The sequence below is a fragment of the Ammospiza caudacuta genome, chromosome Z, assembly GCF_027887145.1.
Source record: "Ammospiza caudacuta isolate bAmmCau1 chromosome Z, bAmmCau1.pri, whole genome shotgun sequence".
Taxonomy (NCBI): domain Eukaryota; kingdom Metazoa; phylum Chordata; class Aves; order Passeriformes; family Passerellidae; genus Ammospiza; species Ammospiza caudacuta.
This window is the reverse complement of record NC_080632.1, coordinates 48,386,661-48,406,142: the sequence shown is the minus strand read 5'-3', so window position 1 is coordinate 48,406,142 and position 19,482 is coordinate 48,386,661. Positions and strand designations below refer to the sequence as shown.

Below are 19,482 nucleotides of genomic sequence, written 5' to 3'. Positions count from 1 at the left end.
TAACTGAACTTTATAAAGGTAGGTATTACTAGCCTGCAGACACAACACTGAGGCACTTCACTGATTTAAAAGATAGGTATATTCTTGGAGGTGTAAACTTCTTAAAGAAAACTAGCAAGTTATAAAATTCTTACACCCCTTTTAAAAGACAGCATACACATGCTACATACTTAGATAATTATAGCCCCCATAATGAAGAACGATAAAAAGTCCTCCATATTTATTGGTTTTTGATGAAAAAACGTTATTTTGAATAGCTATTACCCACATTCTCTCAAAACTTGCTCCTTTTACACTTAGAGGCTTGCAAGTTAACACTGGCTTAAGGTTTTGTCTGGAAACACAGATCTATTCGGAACTACACTAGGAACATCCCACTGGAACACTCTACCGCATCAGGGAAGCCAGTACAGAATACAGAGTAATCAAACACATTAAAGCACAGCTGCAAAAGACAACAACTGTGATTTGTAATGCCAGAAAACCACCAACAAAGTGTCAGGTTTGTCAGCTGTAGCAGTAAAAATACAGAGTTGCCAATACAACTTATCCATACCTACATTAAAGAGCTTCAACTGACACAACAATACCACCCAAGGATTACCCTTTTTCATTTGTCTAAATTATACCAGTGAAAGTCTCACGTGCAGCAAAACTGTGATCACATATTCTGGTTCAAAAGTCCTAGTGAAGGTATTACTTATAGGCACAAAACTGATCATTAAAAAAAAGCCTCTGTGAAAAATTAAGACCTTAGAATGCAACTATTTTCTTTTTCATTGCATTTGATTTATTTGTATCAGAGTTTAGTCTTTTTTTTACACTTCTTGAAATCTAAAAGCTTTCTGAATTACTCTAGCATTTAATCACTCTGATTTTTACTATGTACTATTTAGGATCATAAGTAATTATATTGCAATCATATGTATTATATTATACACAATTAATACAAAATACATGCAAGTGAATCACTAGGTTCTATTTCCTCTCAAAAATAAAAAGATTTGTGCATTATGCAAAACAAAACCAGAAAAAACACCACCTCCCTCAGAAAAAAAAACAACTTCCACAAATGCTATGCAAAATTATACAGAAGATACATTATTTTAATCACTATTGCAATTTTTCTGCAGTGAATGCAGAAAAAAAATAGGTTACATACAAAGCAGTACAGAATTTGTCCTGGAAAGCAGAAATCACAATTAAAAGATCCTAATCAAAATAAGAACATATGAACCTGCTGCTACTTAAACAAAACAAAAAAGAATAAATAGTATCCTTAAATAACAATGAGAATTATCTTCTATTAAAGTACAGTTGCCTACACCAAACTGCAAAGGAAGAGACACAAATGCCTTTATCAGGATCACAGGATTACAGTGCAGGTTATGTTGAATTTATCAGAGTAACAGGGAAATAGAAGCAAACAAATAGGCACATATGCAGGCTTTGAAACTACCTATTAAAATTGTCAGTTCTCATCTTAATTAAACATAATAAATCAAACCAGCTACAAAGCAGAGTCTCATATTGCTGGAATCTGCAAGAACCTGTTTTCAGAGAAATACTATTACACCAGTTGAAGTTCTGGCTTGAAATTCTTACAAAAACACTTTACATGGTTAACAATACATTTTTAATTGTCTTTTTTTCTCTGCAATCTTATGAATTCTTTTCAATTATTAAAGTATAAAATGTTCAATAGGATTCATCTTTTCTACTGTAATACTTCGTATTGGCAATTATGAAGTGAAAATAACAGCAGAAGCAAGTGATTTGCAGATCTTACTTTTCCAAATTCTTAATCTAAACTTTAATAATCTGATATATTTAAGACAACCCATCCATTAATTTTCCTCCTTTAAAGGTTACCTACCAGATATATTATTTTGCAACTAGCCTCTAGACATATATATGCTAAGAACAAGAAAGCTACAAGAAATAAAATAAACACAATACTTATAATGACCATACCTAGTAATAAGAACCGCATTATCATGGTGGGCAATCCCATTTTCTGGAATGGTGTTTCCATCACTTTGGTGGGAGAGAATGGATTTCTGCCACTTACAGAAGCTATCGAGGGACTTGTCTGCATGGTGGTTTATCTCCAAGTTTGGCTGCAATACAACATGCATACCAGAAATGTTCCAAACAAATTACTAAGGTCAGTTGTTAAGCCTTTTGAAAACTAAAATGGGACTATAATTAGAAGCAGTGGTTTCTAGGAATAAAATCTTCTTGCCATATTTTATTTCTGTAAAATCTGACCCCCAAGTTCAGCTGTCTATTACTGAACCATCATTCTTTCTGCTCCAACTTTAACAATCATTTTGACAATACAGAAAAGAAATAAATCAAAATACAAATCTAAAAATAAAATTGACATCCCCGAAGGTGTAATAATAGTCACCTGAAGTAAGAATACATATCTTTGAGATGATACGCGAGGAATATTCCTTTGAACTGCTTCATCTTGATTAAAGCAGTGAAAAATTACGTGATAGGTTTTGAACTCAGAGGCAGCCACTTCAATCTATAATTAAATAACTCTACATTCTATAATAACATAACTTGTATTTCACAAGGTATAAAGCTTAGCACAATAGCTCTTACCTGATCTTCAGTGAGGACAATCAAACGTGTCACTATAATATTCACAACGTTTCCTAGACTGGAATCACGATAAAGTTTGGCAACCTGACCTCCAGAAAATAAGAAAAGGCACAAAGTCAGACAAGAAACACTACTTGCTTCCTAAATGGTTAAAAATTAGCCCAATTTCCTCATGTAGTTCCATAATGTAAAGCACATCACCTAAATATAAGTTATTAGACCCAAATATAAGACCCAAAAAAAATGACCATTCTGTTATTGAGTCACGTTTTTCAATTGAAACTGTTTATACCATGCTTCATAATTCATCCAGCACAATGAGCATTTAGTGTCGATATAAGCAGAATAAAACTGTACAATCTGAATGTAATTATTTGAATTCAAAATTAAAGACAACAATTTAAAAGTGAACACAACACACTTCTTGACATTTTCCCAAAACGCCAAGATTTCCAGTATTTAAACTATTCATTTCTGCAAGCTAGTACTTATATTAAAGCATCATTCATGGCAATAAATAAACACTTGGCAGGTCCATTATCATTTCAGTACAGAGGCATTGATACGAACACAGAGAAGGATGAAACTTACAATATTCATTACACTCAAAATGTAGTGTTCAATGTCTTTGCGACCATGGTATCCCACCATCATTTTGTCTGCTACTACCAGCGTTTCCACAAACCGTTCAAGGCTCACAGATCTCTTCTGTCGACTGTGACTACTTCCTGTGCCATTGACGGGACGTGAAGCTGGAAAAGCAGATGCATCATTCATCCACCAAGGTTTGCCACTTCTTGTGAGGTCTTCTAGGAACCAAAACAATTAAAACACTTGAGAGGGAGTCACTAGTAAAACTCATTCAAATGCAGCTGGTTTATGTTGAGATTGCCATCTCCAAGTTTCTATCAAATAAGTCTTTCTTGAGGCAAAGAAAAATTAAATTTCTTTCTTTTCTAAATTATTTTTAACTAACTTATATATTGGAAAGGCAAATTTGAGCACCAATCATCTCAACTCCCCTTAAATTTGAATTAGCATGATAAAGCAAAAATCCTCTCTTAATATGTCTGATTTTGCATGTTCATGTTATTATTAAAGATTCGTTATAATTAACCACAAGAACACGTCAGAATTTTAAAAATAAGAACAAGACAGCTGTAACCTGTGGAAGAAAAATACTAGAAACCAAAAATTCAAAATAATTATAAAAGTTATCTAATTCCTAAGGACGAAACATACTCATAACACACTAAAAAGCTTTTTCCCTCTTGCAAAAGTCTGTAATTTTTAGGCAAATAGGCTTACATGCCTAAAATGAATACATTTTCACTTCAGAAACTTATATTTTATCTACCTTGTGAATTAACTGTAATAGAAAGTTCTAAATGGTCTGACATGGGATACTTGCCATAGTCATTTCAACACAAATTTCAGTTTAAATATGTTGTTTTTTGGGTTTTTTTCAAGTAAATATTAGAAAAATATTTCTTGTGTGCAAAAGATAAATTATTAAAAATCCAAAGAGCTATAATTATCAGCAAAACAAACATTACAAGATGACTTTGAATTCTAATTCCTGTCCTCAGACAAAAATTGAATCCATCCTTCCCTACAAAGGAAGGGAAGGATGGATTCAATTTTTTGGCTTTTTTAGTGTGTATCATATATCCCTTTTCCACAAGAGCCAGCAAAGATCTCAAGCTAAAATTTAGCAAAGTATATTGTTAGTCTGGTTTTATCCAAATAGGATCTCAACATATCTAAGTTGTTCTTGGTATTTACAGATGAGCACAACAACATTAACAGATACATTTATAGCTGTCTGAACAGGACTGCTCAAATGAGTATTTTCTTGCATCATTACTTCGACTAAAACAGGGTCAGCTAAGGATGAATAGAGATAGAAACAGTACCTCCCATAAAAAACCAATGCTTTATGCAAGTCAGCTAAGCACACTGATTTCAAAGAGAAAAACTACACCACAAAGAATGTATGTTCAGGTCAAAACCAAGAATACAAACCTTCAGCATTCCTACTGTTGCCCTGTTTCATAATTTTTGAGGCTATGGTATTGGCTCTAAAGGCGCATATTTTAGAAAAGTCAAAAAATTTAAGTAAACCTGGTAGTTATAAAAACACCAGTAACAAAATGGTCCTCATTCTCCAATGGTTATAATTCATTCTAAAAAAATCCTGTACAGAGTATTAAAAGCCCAGTTTGGATTCTATAATGACTACTAAGCTTTCTCCTGGTTTTCACCTCTATTCTAGAAAATTCAAAGTTGCTTGAATTGTTCAAAGACTTTTATCACACTTATTTGTCTTAGAAATGTGTGGAATTCTCTCTGACAGCTACTGTACTAAATTTTTTTAAAATTCATTCTTTTTCAAATAACAAATGCTGATAGTTTCTGATGCTCTTGGAGTGCTACAAGTATTTTAGAAAGTACTGCTTCCACATTAATTCAACATTTTCACTCAAAATTCATGCAAACTATTCCAAAGATTTAAAACCTAACGATTTCAAACATAAAACTTTCAGAGGAAAAAAAAATATTATTTTGGAATCATCGTCATACTATCTTTCAAACAAAGGTCTCAGAGGACTCCATAAGAACAACCATATCTCATTTTCTTATCAGATGAGAAGCTTAGGCTTCAGCTGATCTCAAAATTGTATAACTGCTAAAATATATCAATAAATAAAGATATACTATTTATTTAGTGAAAATAGTTATGTGGCAACTTACATCATTCTTTCAACACATAAGTTAAAAAAGAAAAAAATTAAGCTCCACTAACATTGAACATAATTATAAGGAAGTAAAAAAAGGCAAAAATAAATGGAAAAATAAAGAAAAAAAAAACACAGAAAAATACTATAATTGATCCCAAAATAATTATTGCAGAAATGTGGAATTCAGTTTTACACTGCAACTGAAAAGAAATCCAAACCCATGTAAACATGGAGTTCACAACTACTGTACCCAAGTTTCCCTAAGTCAGTCATCTAAGACATTGGGTGGTGGTCAAGGTAGAAAGAAAGAAGCACAAATGGAAAAATATCCTAAAATGTAATAGCAAACTTATGTTAAATGCAACTATGAAAATATTTTGAAACAAAACATTATGCTGGGTTTTTTTCTAAATATTTTAGCACCATTATTTCATGCTTTTAACAAGCTTTTATTCCATATTTTAGAATATACCAACTGTAAAGTCTGACATGAGTGAAATCACTACATAAATCAAAAAATAGGACATAGGACAACTATCCAGAAATAATCTGTCACTCTGCATCTTTCATATGACAATTTTTGTTGTTTCTCAATCCTATACAAATACAGCATATTGCAAGATAATCCAGTGATCTCAAACCCCACTGAAGCAACTGGAATTTGGCAGTGGAAAACCTCTTACCAAGGCCTTAGTGATTTCAGCTATATTTAATAAAACATAATTAATTGGTGACAATATATCATGAAACACAAATTCAACATTTTATATTTTGAACATTTTTATGTTTAAATGCTTAAAATCTAATTTAAATTATGAAAATGTATCCTGTGCTCTCATCTGATTCTTCATGCCTCTCCAATTCTCCTCTTGTATTACCTACCACAATTCTACCATTGATTATAGAGTGGCCCATCACTTACTGATCCGAATCAATTCTGATCATGCTTTCACCAAATTCTGTACTCTACCTTCTATTCTATTATTGTCATTCTTCTCAGAAAGGTCAGAAACTACACTCCCCTTGTCTCTATCAACACTTCAAAATCCTGACTAGTTCCCTGATGGAGAAGAGGTACAAAATAAACTAGGTTACAGTAGGGGACACTTGACAAACAATGAATAGTGGCACAGTTTCTCAAGCAGATTCCTCCTTGCATAGAGTGCTAGGAAAACTGTTCTGAAGGTAAAGTTAAAATCAGTCTCCAGACAAAATAAATCATATACTGCCAAAAGGCACTTACAGCTTTGTGACGTTTGCATTTTAAAAGACAAAATTGGACTATTCAAAACTTCCAAAACCAGTCAAATTCCCTAAACAACACTGAACACCTGGATTTAATCCTTGGGGTGAAAGCTGCAAAACTGAAAATTAATATTTGACTTTATTTTTTAGCCTTTTTTTTAGGTATTTCAGGATGCTTTGTATGCTATTTCCCTTTAAGATAAAGCTGCAACAATGGTCAGAAAATGAGTTTAAAAGGCTTTGGTACCCATGAGGGTAAAACAGAACATCGTCTGGAAAAGCAAGACCTTGCAATCTTGGCAGAGAGTGAATTTTTTTGGACATTTTAATGGAGTGGAAATAGTGTACAGAACAACAGGAAAAGGAGAAACTGAGATGAATTAGCATCATAATATTCTCAGGCTTGTAAAAAGCAATACTTTAGTACTTCAATAATTAAGGACTTCAGGCTATGAAAGCTGAGGCAATCCACAGGAGCTTCCAAGAAAAAAGGTACCATCAGTTATACTAAGTAATAAACGATAAATATTATACCATGTTTTACAAAAAATGCAGGCAAGATGTATACCTCTGATCAACCTGTGATCCATGTAACAGATACGACCAGAATAACTGAACACAACCTGACAAAAGCAGCTGCCTCTGCTTCATGGCGTGCAGGAGAATGACTTCTAAGCATTACTCTAGAAGATAAGACCCAACAGAGGCCAAGATCCTTTCTTTTTGTAGGGATATAATAACGGTAAAAATTACATGACCCTACATGTCAAAACCTTCCACTTATTTCAAGCGGCTTAAGTGAGAGCTCTCCCAGTAAAATGAACACATACTAGTACCCTTATTTCACAATCAGTTAGCAGGCAGTAACATTTAAGAGATTTGTTTTGCAATACTCTAAGCATGTATATTGAATAATGCTCTCAAACTACTCTAAGCATGTATATTGAATAATGCTCTCAAACTAAAACAGAAGTTACACACATGAAGCCTGACATTCCATAAACACAATTAACAGAAACTCTCAAAAAAAAGCCATCTCCCAAGAATGGATCTTGCAGACAATCTGTACTGTAAGCTTAGACAGCTGGTGCCACTAAACATTATAAACTCCAAAAGAAGCTAAAATAAATTACATCAATGAACAATTATCTTATTTTATTTTAAGATTAGTTATTGTCAGTCTGCCCGATGCACTGAATCTCATGGAATACAACTGCTTGATTGAACTTTTGAGAATGACTGAACTTTTAAGAATAAGCTATTACTGAAATATAAACAATTGACAAGGTTAAAACATTTTTCTAGCACGTTAAAAAATTACTTTTGTGTTTTAAAAAAAATTGTCAGATTTACTCCATGCTGTCTTCAAGAAGTTAGTTTTCAGTTTAATCAAGGGTTACGTCAGAGTACTCAAAACCTGTATCTATAGAGGTTAAAACTACTTTACAAAGAAAATACTTCTCCATCAAAACTATATAATCCTGCCTATAAGGCACAGGATTATAATGGAACTTGACTATACTCGACTATAATGGAATAATGTCAACCACTTGACTATAATGGAATAATGTCAACCAACTGGACCAAAAACAAGTACCAAAACACTATAAACCTCTGTAAACAAGAAAAGATATGGACTCAGTTCCAAATGTATTGATAGTCATAATGCTGACATATTTATTGCATATGAAGTTTCTTCAAATGAGATTGAACACATACTAAACACTGAGCTGTAACATGCAGTCATTCAAGCATGCTTTCCTGCTGGGAAGTGAAGTACATTTATTCACATTTTGCGGAAGCCTGTGCTCATTTCTACCACTGTACACAACATAGGCATTAAACAAGACTTATTCCTGCTGTCTTAGTTTTTGAAATACACTATATTCTCAATCGGAATCTGAAAAAAAAAAAAAAAAAAAAATCAAAACTACTTTTCAACAAGACATTACATCACCCAAAATGAATATTCTCATAGCTACACTTTTCACTATGTCTTAAATGTGAAACAAGCAAGATCTTAAATACATCTCAAATTACCATTTTTTAAAAGGAATGACACTCATTCTTGTTTACCTGAGACTCCACAGTGACTGTGATCATAGAGGTGCTGCTGGTGCATGGTAGATTTTTTGTATATAACATGAGGATGACCATTCTCATAATTATAGTTACTAGAATCTTCTGTTATATTTCTTAAAGGCTCAATAAAATATTCATCATCTTCTGTAGCAATGACTCCATGCTTGAAGAAGCAAATAAGAAAACAAAAGCTTACAATAGACAATATGGAACTACTATCACAAAATTTAGCTTTAAAAAACATTCTCTGTGGAGAAATCCACAGCTAGAAGCTAATATATAAAACAGTGCATGAGCCAGCTCTCGTCTGCTGATTTAGTATGAGCAGAGTAGGTGCCTATAAACAATACAGTGAGAAAAAATAAAACTATCATTGTCCTATTTGTGGAGAACTTTCACCTTTTTTTGGTAGATGTAGTTAAAAAACAGGAGATAGTCTCAGAATATTACAAATAATCTCTTCACCGAGATGTTCTGAAATGACGTGATTGATATCCATTAAAAATTCAACAAACCCAAAATGGTATAAATGGCAAGTCCAATATCCCTCTGTGATGCCACACTGCTAGATGCTTAAAGCCAAATACTTCATCAAAGACAAACACGACGAAGGATTAATTTTAGAACACATATTCAAAGAAACCAATTTTTATTTTAAATCCAGACACAACCCCAAAACTGAGCTAGTTAACAGAAATCAAATTATTTATATTAACTTAAGTTACACTGTCTACATAGCATTTATTCCATAAAAACTGTTGCCATAAATCTAGCAAACAAGAGCTATGGCAGACTGCACTAGACCTCATTCTCCATAACAAATGAATATTGTTTTTCCTCATACTGCAGTGCAGAATAGTAGATATTTTATTCTCATAACTTTCACATTTGTGAACTTAGCTTCTTCCAAATAGGAAATGGTTTATGGAAGAAAGGGGAGACTTCAGGCCTATGCAATTTCCTGAACCTTCAGCAATTAAAACTCAACTTTAGCAGAAAATCCAGGTTTTGGATCTTTTCAGATATAGAAATATTGGGGAATAAGCCCTGACAGACTCTACACCAATGTTCACTAAATAAAAAATTCTGATACCCCATATGAAGAAAATTCTGAATGTACAGACTTTCTACCCAGGGAAGAGCTACCCATCAGACAGAAGCCTGGAAGCAGGAACTTCTACATTCATATCCTGACTTGATGAATCACAAATTTCTACCACACCTTTTATCTGTGAAACAAATACTACACATGAATCTTTTTTCAAGACCTCTATGATCAGTCTTAAGACCACTTGCTCCGTATCTGCTCTAAAAATCCTAAAGCTGTTTTCAAATATCAGAGTTTGTCTTTTTACTCTTGGTCAAAGCTCTTGTCCTGTTACTGTTTTGTACATAAAATGCCTACAGTTCTTTACTTCTGAAACAACATATAAAACTTACAAAATAAAAAATCCTATGCAATACATCAGAAACAAGGGTTTTCCAAATAGAACTCTATTATAAATGGTGAAAATATATGTATGAACAGACTGCAGCTTTCAATTACTCCTTCCTTACATTGTGAATGCAAAAATAAGCATTTCTCTTCAGTGGTATTTTTCATTATGAACTCAATTATTAACTCAGAAGGCAACATCAGGGTCTAAATTCACCTGGAAGATGCCAGTATCAAATTCCTCTTACAATGCCTTCTTGTAACTTGAAGTCTAGGATTTTACTAGAAAATAAATCATTTACTGGTATACTGCTGCTTAAACAGTATTGAAAATATAAAACAAATTGTAACTGGGCTTGCCAGATGTGCAGAAAGAACCTTGACAGTTTGGACTGCATCCAGTCTGCATGTCAGACATCTGGGTTCAAGTGAATCCTGAGCCATTGTAAACTCTGGTATTATGTTCCCACAGGAAGAGAGTCCTGTGGAGCGGTTCAGACCATCAGGCTGTCTGCCTCATGCCAAGCCTGAGAAGACAGAGATACCATCCAATCAGTGGCACTGTCTCTGAGACACAGTGGGTCCTAACTTAAATTCCTCTACAGCATACATCCTTCCTGTCTGTACTCAAGTCCAACCATGTTTGCAAATCTAAGCATAAATGAGATTATTATATCAGATACTGAAACTAAGTGGCAAGACTACCTCAACAGAACTAAGTTAATTAAAATAGCATAAACTCTTAATCGCAGCACTAATTCTCTACACAAATTGCATATTTGCTCCTGCAAATAACTAAAGAATATCTGCAAACAATGGTCACAGTTCCTTCAGGTACCAGCTGTGACAATGGTAATGACAGCATCACCACTTTTTCCAATGCCTAGCTGATATCTGATGTCATTTGCCCAAATGCTAGGGTGCTTAAGAAAAGACATTTCAATAACACTTTGTTAAGGAAATACAAATAAATTTTAACATAGAACTACAAGGAGGAAGTGAAAACATTTGTGGTTAGTTGCTGCAGTCAGACAAGTGATTCAATTAGCACTGGAAATACAACAACCCTGCATATGCCCTTCCCAAAAGCCTGCTTAGGTAGACCATTTTAAGCCTAACAGTATTTTTGCTTGCAAACAAAATTCTTCCAGTGCTAAATTAATGCAACCAGTCTTGATGAATCACTGTGATTCAACAGTGAAATGACTGATTTTTAAGAAGCACTCTAAATACTGCAACTAAAAAGTACCTTGGTGATGGCCAGCATATCTTCTAAGTTTCAAAAATTTATTTGGCTAGAGATAGTGGCATTGTTTATGTATTCAGAAAGCCTGATTAATACATAGTGGGAAGTATACTATTATATCCAAATCAACATTCTAAATACCAGCTTTGATTTATAATCCACTATCTGAGGAAAACAAAACTTTATTTGAAAAAGGAGTTTGAAATAATGCCCATTTAAAGCATTAAATAATATGAATTAGTAAAATGAATTAATTTTAATTTTCTTTTTAAGTGTTGCTATTGTATTTTAAGAGTTCATAAATTAAACTTCTGCTTCAAAGCATCAAAAATATCATTAAGACATAAGAATGATCACAAAAGGTTTTGACATAATACCATGGATATAAGAAACAAGCTGAATGCACCAAGTATGTTACTACAAGGAACATTCCCAAGATTATTATCTAAAACAGATTGTTTGAGGTCCTGTGTTATCCAATCTCACTACAGATTGCCAACTCATGCTAACATATACAAGGTCTGGTTCCAGCAGTTTGACATGCTCAGACAAATCTGTGAATCCACATGGAGTTTCCCTGAATTTGTGAAAAAGAATCTTTCTCTGTCAGGCTGTCCAGCCAGGGCCTTAACCTCCTTCAGATGGGGGACATCCCTCAGTTGCAAAAACAAACCGAATTATGGGGGACAAGTAAGCACGTGCCTCTTCCACACAGCACTATAGTTTCACAGTTTTTCCATACCTTGAATCTCTTTAGGCTTTATGTTTATCCATCTCTAATATAAAGTACTATTAATGGAAACGTCTGAAAACAAGTCAGTGTTGTTCAGTATGTCAACAGCGGCTATATTACTAAGGAAGATTGCATTAACTTACTGCGCTCTCAAAGATGGAAAAAATAATGATCTGGCCTGAGACAGCACATCATGGAATCTAACAAAAACTTAAAACCTTAGAACTAGGAGAGGGACAATTTGTATATAATTTTCTAAATACTGATGTACTGCAAAAACATATGAGTATCAAAGATAGCCTTAAAGACCCTGATGCAGAATTATTTCACATACAGTGAAAAATATCATAGTATATAAACTATGATCCACAAAAGTAGATGCATTCTTTAGAGTAAAAATGGCTTTCAAATGAACTAACTTTTAAGAAAAATATTAGTAATTTATAAATATATGTATTTAGGAATAAACGAAGCAAACATTAAGTCTTCCAGCAAAATAATTCCTCACTGAAAAAGTAAGCTCATGCTCTTAATCCACAGTCACCTACCTGCTTCTTCTTTATCATTTCTGTTTGGATGGAGATAACTGTGCTGTCCAGCACAAACACTGGAATGCGTGAACTTCACATACATGGAAATACTGCATGTTTTAAATTAACCATTTACTTGGGACCATAGTAGCCTCAGAATAGTTCCTACTACAGACCTTTTCAGCCCAAAATTACAAAATTTTCTACCATGCAAAAGTTCTTTGAGCACTCAGTTAAGAGCTTTGACACATGGCAGAAGACAAAGATGAGTCAAAATACAAAGTCTGGGTTTTGCTTGATTCCATTACTGAAGGCTCCAGAATTCCTCTGAGATTTGCTCCTCCCAAAGTCAGTCCATGGAGTCCTCCCAAACTCCATTCCCCCAAGGCGAAGTTTCTCTCTCCAGCTATTCTACCGCCATTTCTTTTCCTCTTTCCTTCAGTATGAAATAGTCAGCTTAGAAAATGCCTCAGTCTGCTGCCTTGTATCCAACATCCAAACTCTCTAAAATGCTGTTCGTTGTAGGCTCTTTCATGATGCACCCAACCTACAATCCACCCACAAGTGTAGCATCCACTACAGTAAACATGAGTTTGGAAGCCAGCAAGCTTGTGGCCAAGACCTTCAATTTCCTCACATGAATGCTCCCTGGATTATAGAGCTTTACTCACAACTTCAGACAATTTATACCACATCCAGGACCCAGCAGATGGAAGCTGCTGGACTGAAACTTCAGTAAGTAGCAGGCTGTAACTCTAGGGCACTTGGTAATGAGAAATATAGAGGGAGAGACTGAAACAAGAAACAGTGATAGGAAAATCAACTGACTGCTTGTCACTTTTATTATAATGAAACTGTGAGAAAGCCCTCCTCACATTTATCTCAAATGTAAGTGTTCTTCAAAGACATACAACATATGTTATTTAAATCATGTTCTCACAAAACCACTCTGAATAACTAATAAGAATAATTCAAGACATTCACTAAGGGGAAGAAATTTAACCTATTTGTCAACAGTGAAACCTAACAGGACAACTGTAGTAAATATATTGCATACATTTTGTTTGTGAGCAACATTCGCTATTAAATACTACTTACTACCTGCAGAAGAGACAAAGAGTTAAACTTACAATGACTGGCTTTAATACAGATGTTAATCAAGGACTATTAGACTATGATTGGCAGTCATTAACAGACTGGCAATCAAACTGGAAAATACAACAAATGCCTTAAGTACAATGCATTCTGAGCTATTGCTAACTCTAAAACAAGTAATATTGTCTTCAATATTCACTGCCAATTGCCTTATTAAACATGTTCTAACCAGCAGCTGTATAACAAAACATTCATTAGTAGAATCATCATTTTAAAATAACTTTGTGATGCATTTATCTGAATGGAGTGGTAACTCCCATACACTGTGCTCTGGAAGGCACTGCCAACACTGCAGAGTTTCCATATAGTAGAGCATGGTACCAAGTCAAGACTACTGCTGCACCCTCTGCTGGATTTATGTCTCTGAGATAGAGCCATGCGTCATGCTGCTGATGTTTCTGGAGCAACACAGGAGCCTCACAAGCTTGTGACCAAATCTTCCTAAGAGATGCGGTGCACACCTGATACCTGAAGTCCCGAGTAAAGAGGCATGACCATGAAGAATTTGTGTGCCCAAAGACTAGATTAAGACTGCCTTAACACCTGAAAGACACACATAAGGACTGACAACAACCACAGCCACTGATGATAATGATTTAAGCGGGAAACACTCTACACAGAAGTTAACTTACAAAGCTAAAACATACTGACACCTAGAACCACAGGCAGCCTCACTCCAGCAAAATGGACAGCCTGAGGGCAAAGGGAAAACATGCAAAATGTCACCTCAGGGTGTTGGGCACAAAAGAAAAAAAAACCCAAAGATTCTGCTTCCTCATGACATCTTCCACGCTTTTCAGAAGAAAAGAAGTGCCATTAGGAGCAACAGATGGGAAAAGACGACGGGAAAATACAGGCTTTTTTGTGCTTCATCCCACCTTTATTTTCCTACCATGAAAGGGAAACAAGAGTCAGCTATGGCAAAGGCAGGAGTTCTTGGCTCACTCCCTAAGCCAAGGTAAAAGAGAAACTGAAATGGGATACCATGGCACTTATTGCAGTCTCCACGGGGACCAACTAGTCTGTGCAGCAATTAGCATAAAGAGGCTTGCAGCCTCTTTTAAAGAAATGAGTCCTGAAAGAAGGGACTTTGTCTCCATCATATTTTGAGCTGAAAATAACTCAAGCAAAGATGGAGTATACTTAGCTTTGAAGCCTGAATGTGACCAGAACTGTGACCAGAAACAAAATGCCATTAGATGGAAACTGCAATCAAAGAGAAAATTGCACTAAATTCAGACCTATCTGCTATAAGTCTACATCAACCAAACTGTATTACCACACTCAATGGAACATCATTTTAACTCCATTTCTTTGAAAGTGTTCACTTAGCGCTGGAAATCCCCATTAAATACTTTTCTTCAGGAACACTCTGAAATGGCATATCACAAGTAGTTGGGTGTAATGTAACCTATTTGGGTCTGGAACAGCTGGCTTTTTTTGAAAGTAACATTTCAAGAGGCATTGTTCAATAGTGCTTCCAAGGACAAATGGGAATTAGTCTAGCAAGTCTGTGTAATTTTTTTTTTTGAACAGCAATTAGCTAGATCACCTATCCCTAACAAGGCCGACCAGCATTCTACCATAATAAAAACCAGAATGAGAAACTGTAATATGTATGTGTATTTTTACTACAGAAAACACTGGTTCTTGATTTAATGTTTCAGAGTCATGCCTTTCTATTTTAGTATTTTTTACTCAATAGCCTGCTTTTTTACTTTTTTGTGTTCATTTTCTAATTTCTTTCTCCATGCATGTACTATTGTCATGGGATCACAAGATCATGAGTAAGAGAAGAGATGAGAATAAATTAGGTAAGAACTTCTAATTCTACTTCTAAATGCAAAAATTTACAATCTGTAAACAAAATCTTTCTGGTAAAATAATTATGTAATTGTTTTCTAATGCTGTTACTTGCTAAAGACTTCTCACATTTTGAATTCACAGCAATGATGATGTCTACACCAAGCAATTCCTCTTCTTTTACTTACTTAGTTTTTAAACCCAAATACTCAAAGTGGGTGTTCAGTGCAATCAACATCTCCCTGCAGAGATTCAGTACCCCAGAGGATCCAGTGTTTCCTCCTCCCTGCCCCTTGAGCTTGGAAGGCTCCTATAACTGTAAAGATCTCATCATAGACATAGTCCTGTAACCCTAGCATGGACACTATGAACACTACAGAGGTTGCCTGCTAGAAGACTGCAGAATTGAGTCTCAGTACTTAAATTAAGCTTGAGAAACTGACACCTACTTTTTCCCAGGACCTAGATCAGGTTTTAGGTGGTTTCTACACCTTCCCATCTACTTGCTTCCCACAGGGACTCAAAAAACTGCAAGATACACCAATTTAACTCTTCTTCTGTAATTGAAAAGGGACAAGCACACTATTATACTATAACATGTAATAATGACTTACCAGACCATTGCAGTTGCTTAAGGCCACTTTAGTTGTACTGTGTTGGTCTTGCAAATATCCTGTGTAATGACAGTGGTCTAAGAAATCATGCTTCCATTGCGGTCCATCTTTCCCCCAATACTCTACTGTAAAATGTCTGGACACCAAATCTGTGTTGAGAGTCAGGTTTAAATGAAAGTGCTTGCCATAGGCAGAAAGTTTAAAAAATAATTTAGATGCTGCCAGTTCTTGGTCATAAGGGTCTGTGCTCCTCCTCCTTCTTGAGGGTTTAGGATTTTTCACAGTAAAGCTGAGGAAGGCTCCATTTTGGTCAACCCTTATTGGGATTGTTAGTTGGTAGTGTTCAAGGTAAGACAGGAATTCCTCTTTGTAATCAATCACAAGGTAAGACAGTCCAGGGAGTGGGCATAGAAGAGAAGAAAATATAACAGGAAACAAAAAGTAGCATAAACATAGACCATTTTTGGGTAAATTTCATCACTCTCATGAGTAAAAGTCACCTTCAGGTAAGTGCACAATGCTGCATTTTACTAAATAAAATAAAACATTATTTTCTTTCTTTGTAAGTCAAGAAAATGTGTTTGATTTCCTATTAATTTGCTTATCACTTTGGAAATAGAAAAGCTATTTAATACCTATCTTTTCCTCTTGACCAAAAATATGTAAATAATTTGGGCTAACTTAAGAAGGGCATATTTTTCCCAGTGCTACCATTCAAAGACAAAAGCTATAAAATCCACTTGCAAGAATACAAACAGTAGTAATGAAAAGGATTATATTGTAAAAACAAGATTAGATTCTTACTTCCTAATCTAAAAGCATGTTAATTTTATTATGGCAAGTCTCTCAAATATTATCAAGTACATTTTATGAGATTTAATTTGCAAGGCTTTCCTACAGCTAAAAGTAGACAGAGAGAAATTAGAACAAGGAAATTTTATCTGTATGACAATTAATAATGATAAAACTAAGAGCAGAGCCCAGAGGAGCTCATGAATTATATAAACACGGTTTAGAAAATATTACACAAATACAATGCAAAAATACATACTTCTTGCCAACTACAGAGATCAGACCCCTACCTTGAGAACTGTATGAAAGCCTGCTGTTACTGAGAAATTCCGATGAAACCATGACTAGGCTCAAAATCCATGTCCACGTCTTCCAAAAAATTTCCATAATTTAGAAAAAACAGAAAAGTTCTTTTTTTCTTTCTCCTTGGAGAGCTACCTGTGTGCTATAGAGTTAACTTCACTCCAGAATCGCACCATAACAGGTATATTTATTTTATGCCTCTTTCAAATTAACTATAGGATGTTCCACTTTCTGGACCGGTACTTTCTTCTATAGCTGCAGTCATTTTCTCAATTCAAAGCAAGTATTTGTAAGATTCCTTAAGATATGAGACAGATGTTAGATTGGATAGTTACTGAAATTGTTCCATTTCTTTTCCTGAAAAACAGAAGAATATGAGTCAAGGCAAATTCTTTCTATTAAAATAGATCTATGCTGCAAAATATTAGGCCATGACAGTGAATTACATAGGGCAATATTTTGAAAAAATATTCAGTATCAGTTTTACGGTCACATCCAAGGTCACAATCTTACAGAAAGAAAGAGAAAAAGAGTTACGATTAACCTTGAAAAGCAGATCCATACAGCCTATGATGCATTTATTAACTTCATGTTATTTTTATGAATTCTTACACCTATTTAGTGTTTCTCATAGCTCAAATATTGTGTTCAGACTTGTTCCATCTATAACCAATGCGACACACTCATTTATTTCAACTGCTAATAACACATCCCGATATACTGGTAGGTAAAGGAAGAACCTGGAAAGGAATCCAGAGTAGTTATCTGATCTTTCTGAAACATGTATTTTGTTATTACTAGGGCGAGGGTTCTGCTTATGCAGGCAGAATTCCCATTCACTTAGATAGGAATGCTGTGTGTTAGAATACTAAAGAACAAATTTCAGTATCTAAAGCTATTCATCATACACATTCTAATATTTCAAATATTTGTTGTCAGGGGTTTTTTTCATTTACAACACTATTGCAATAATAGTCTTTATTTTACTAGAGCTACAGCTCTAGGTGCAGCCGGGGATTAAATGGAAGATCCAGTACCATGGGATACCAAACTATGTGTTGTGTCAGCTGGTACTCATCAGTCCACTTAAACACTCTCAGCACACCTGTGCACAAAGTCTGCTGAAGCAGACAATGGAGAAACAGAACACCTAAGAAGGCGAGCTTGTTTAAAAACCAATTTCCACAAGCATACAGAGTCACTTACACACGCACCAGATAAATCTGCCTTTCTAAAACTCTGGGAATGATTTACAACATTCATTCAGACAGGTAATAGAGCTGGAGCTAATGGACTATTTATGAAGGTTTTATAAAGAGCTGTAACATAAAATATTAAGAAAAAATCATCACCCAAATCCTATTTACCAACACTGCAAAGAATATTTAGATAACATCTTAGCCAGTTTCAAACCCATCTAATGGGCAAATGAGGTTAATCTGACCTTTTAAAAATATTTGAAGGCCGCACGCAGGATTTATTCAGGTTTGTATAGAGACTAAAAGACACTTTGCAAATATGTTTTGTGCTTAGTAGTATTTTTTTCCCAGGGAAGCATAAAGACTTTGTGATGCCATTTACATGTGGCAAAGCCTCAGAGCACATTATTAAAAAAGTTCTCTGTTTGCATTGCTATGTAAAACCTTTATTTCTGAGCTAATATTTAGTTACATTTCTTAGAATTTTGCAAGTTTTGAAGATACATATTAACCCCATACTCTTTCAACTACATTAGTACAATAAGTAATGTGCCTTATTTCTAATCTGAGAATGTATAGTTTCAAATTCTTGTCACTGAATCTTGCTTTATCCCCATTTGCTAATGAGCTGGTTTCTTTTCCTTGTGTGCACAGTTATAATCTGATACATGCATCTCTGGACACTTCCTGATAAGCAGCTCAACCTATTTGGTTTATCTCATTCTGTATAATCCAGTTTCCAGATGACTGAATACTTCTGCAGTTTTTCTCTGAATCGCTTCCAGTTTGCCAGCATCCCTTTTTATCTGCAGACACTGGAACTGGGAACTGTAGTCCAGTAATGGCTTGTTACCACCATATATAGAGGTAATATTGCCTTACAGCTTCTACTTAGCCAAAATATCCTAACAGGGAGCTCATGTTCAGACTATTAGGCTGATAAAAAAGTTATTCCTGAAACTGCAGTACCTAAGGAGCTAGACAGCTC

At 34.8% G+C, this 19,482-nt stretch overlaps 1 protein-coding gene across 2 annotated transcripts in view; it reads right to left on the bottom strand.

Annotated features, from left to right (window-relative positions):
* The window catches only part of ADAMTS6 (ADAM metallopeptidase with thrombospondin type 1 motif 6), a 134,944-nt gene extending 117,565 nt beyond the window's left edge, over positions 1 to 17,379 (bottom strand). Inside the window, exons 1-6 of one of the 2 annotated variants that reach the window (XM_058823914.1) lie at positions 17,283 to 17,379; positions 16,201 to 16,565; positions 8,679 to 8,847; positions 3,208 to 3,425; positions 2,617 to 2,700; positions 1,975 to 2,120 (exon numbers count right to left, since the gene is read on the bottom strand). In XM_058823914.1, coding sequence (XP_058679897.1) covers positions 1,975 to 2,120; positions 2,617 to 2,700; positions 3,208 to 3,425; positions 8,679 to 8,847; positions 16,201 to 16,565; positions 17,283 to 17,379 — 1,079 coding nt within the window. The remainder of the gene's footprint in view (positions 1 to 1,974; positions 2,121 to 2,616; positions 2,701 to 3,207; positions 3,426 to 8,678; positions 8,848 to 16,200; positions 16,566 to 17,282) is intronic. The other variant, XM_058823915.1, reaches the window with a different exon arrangement.
* Between the last annotated feature and the right edge of the window lie 2,103 nt (positions 17,380 to 19,482).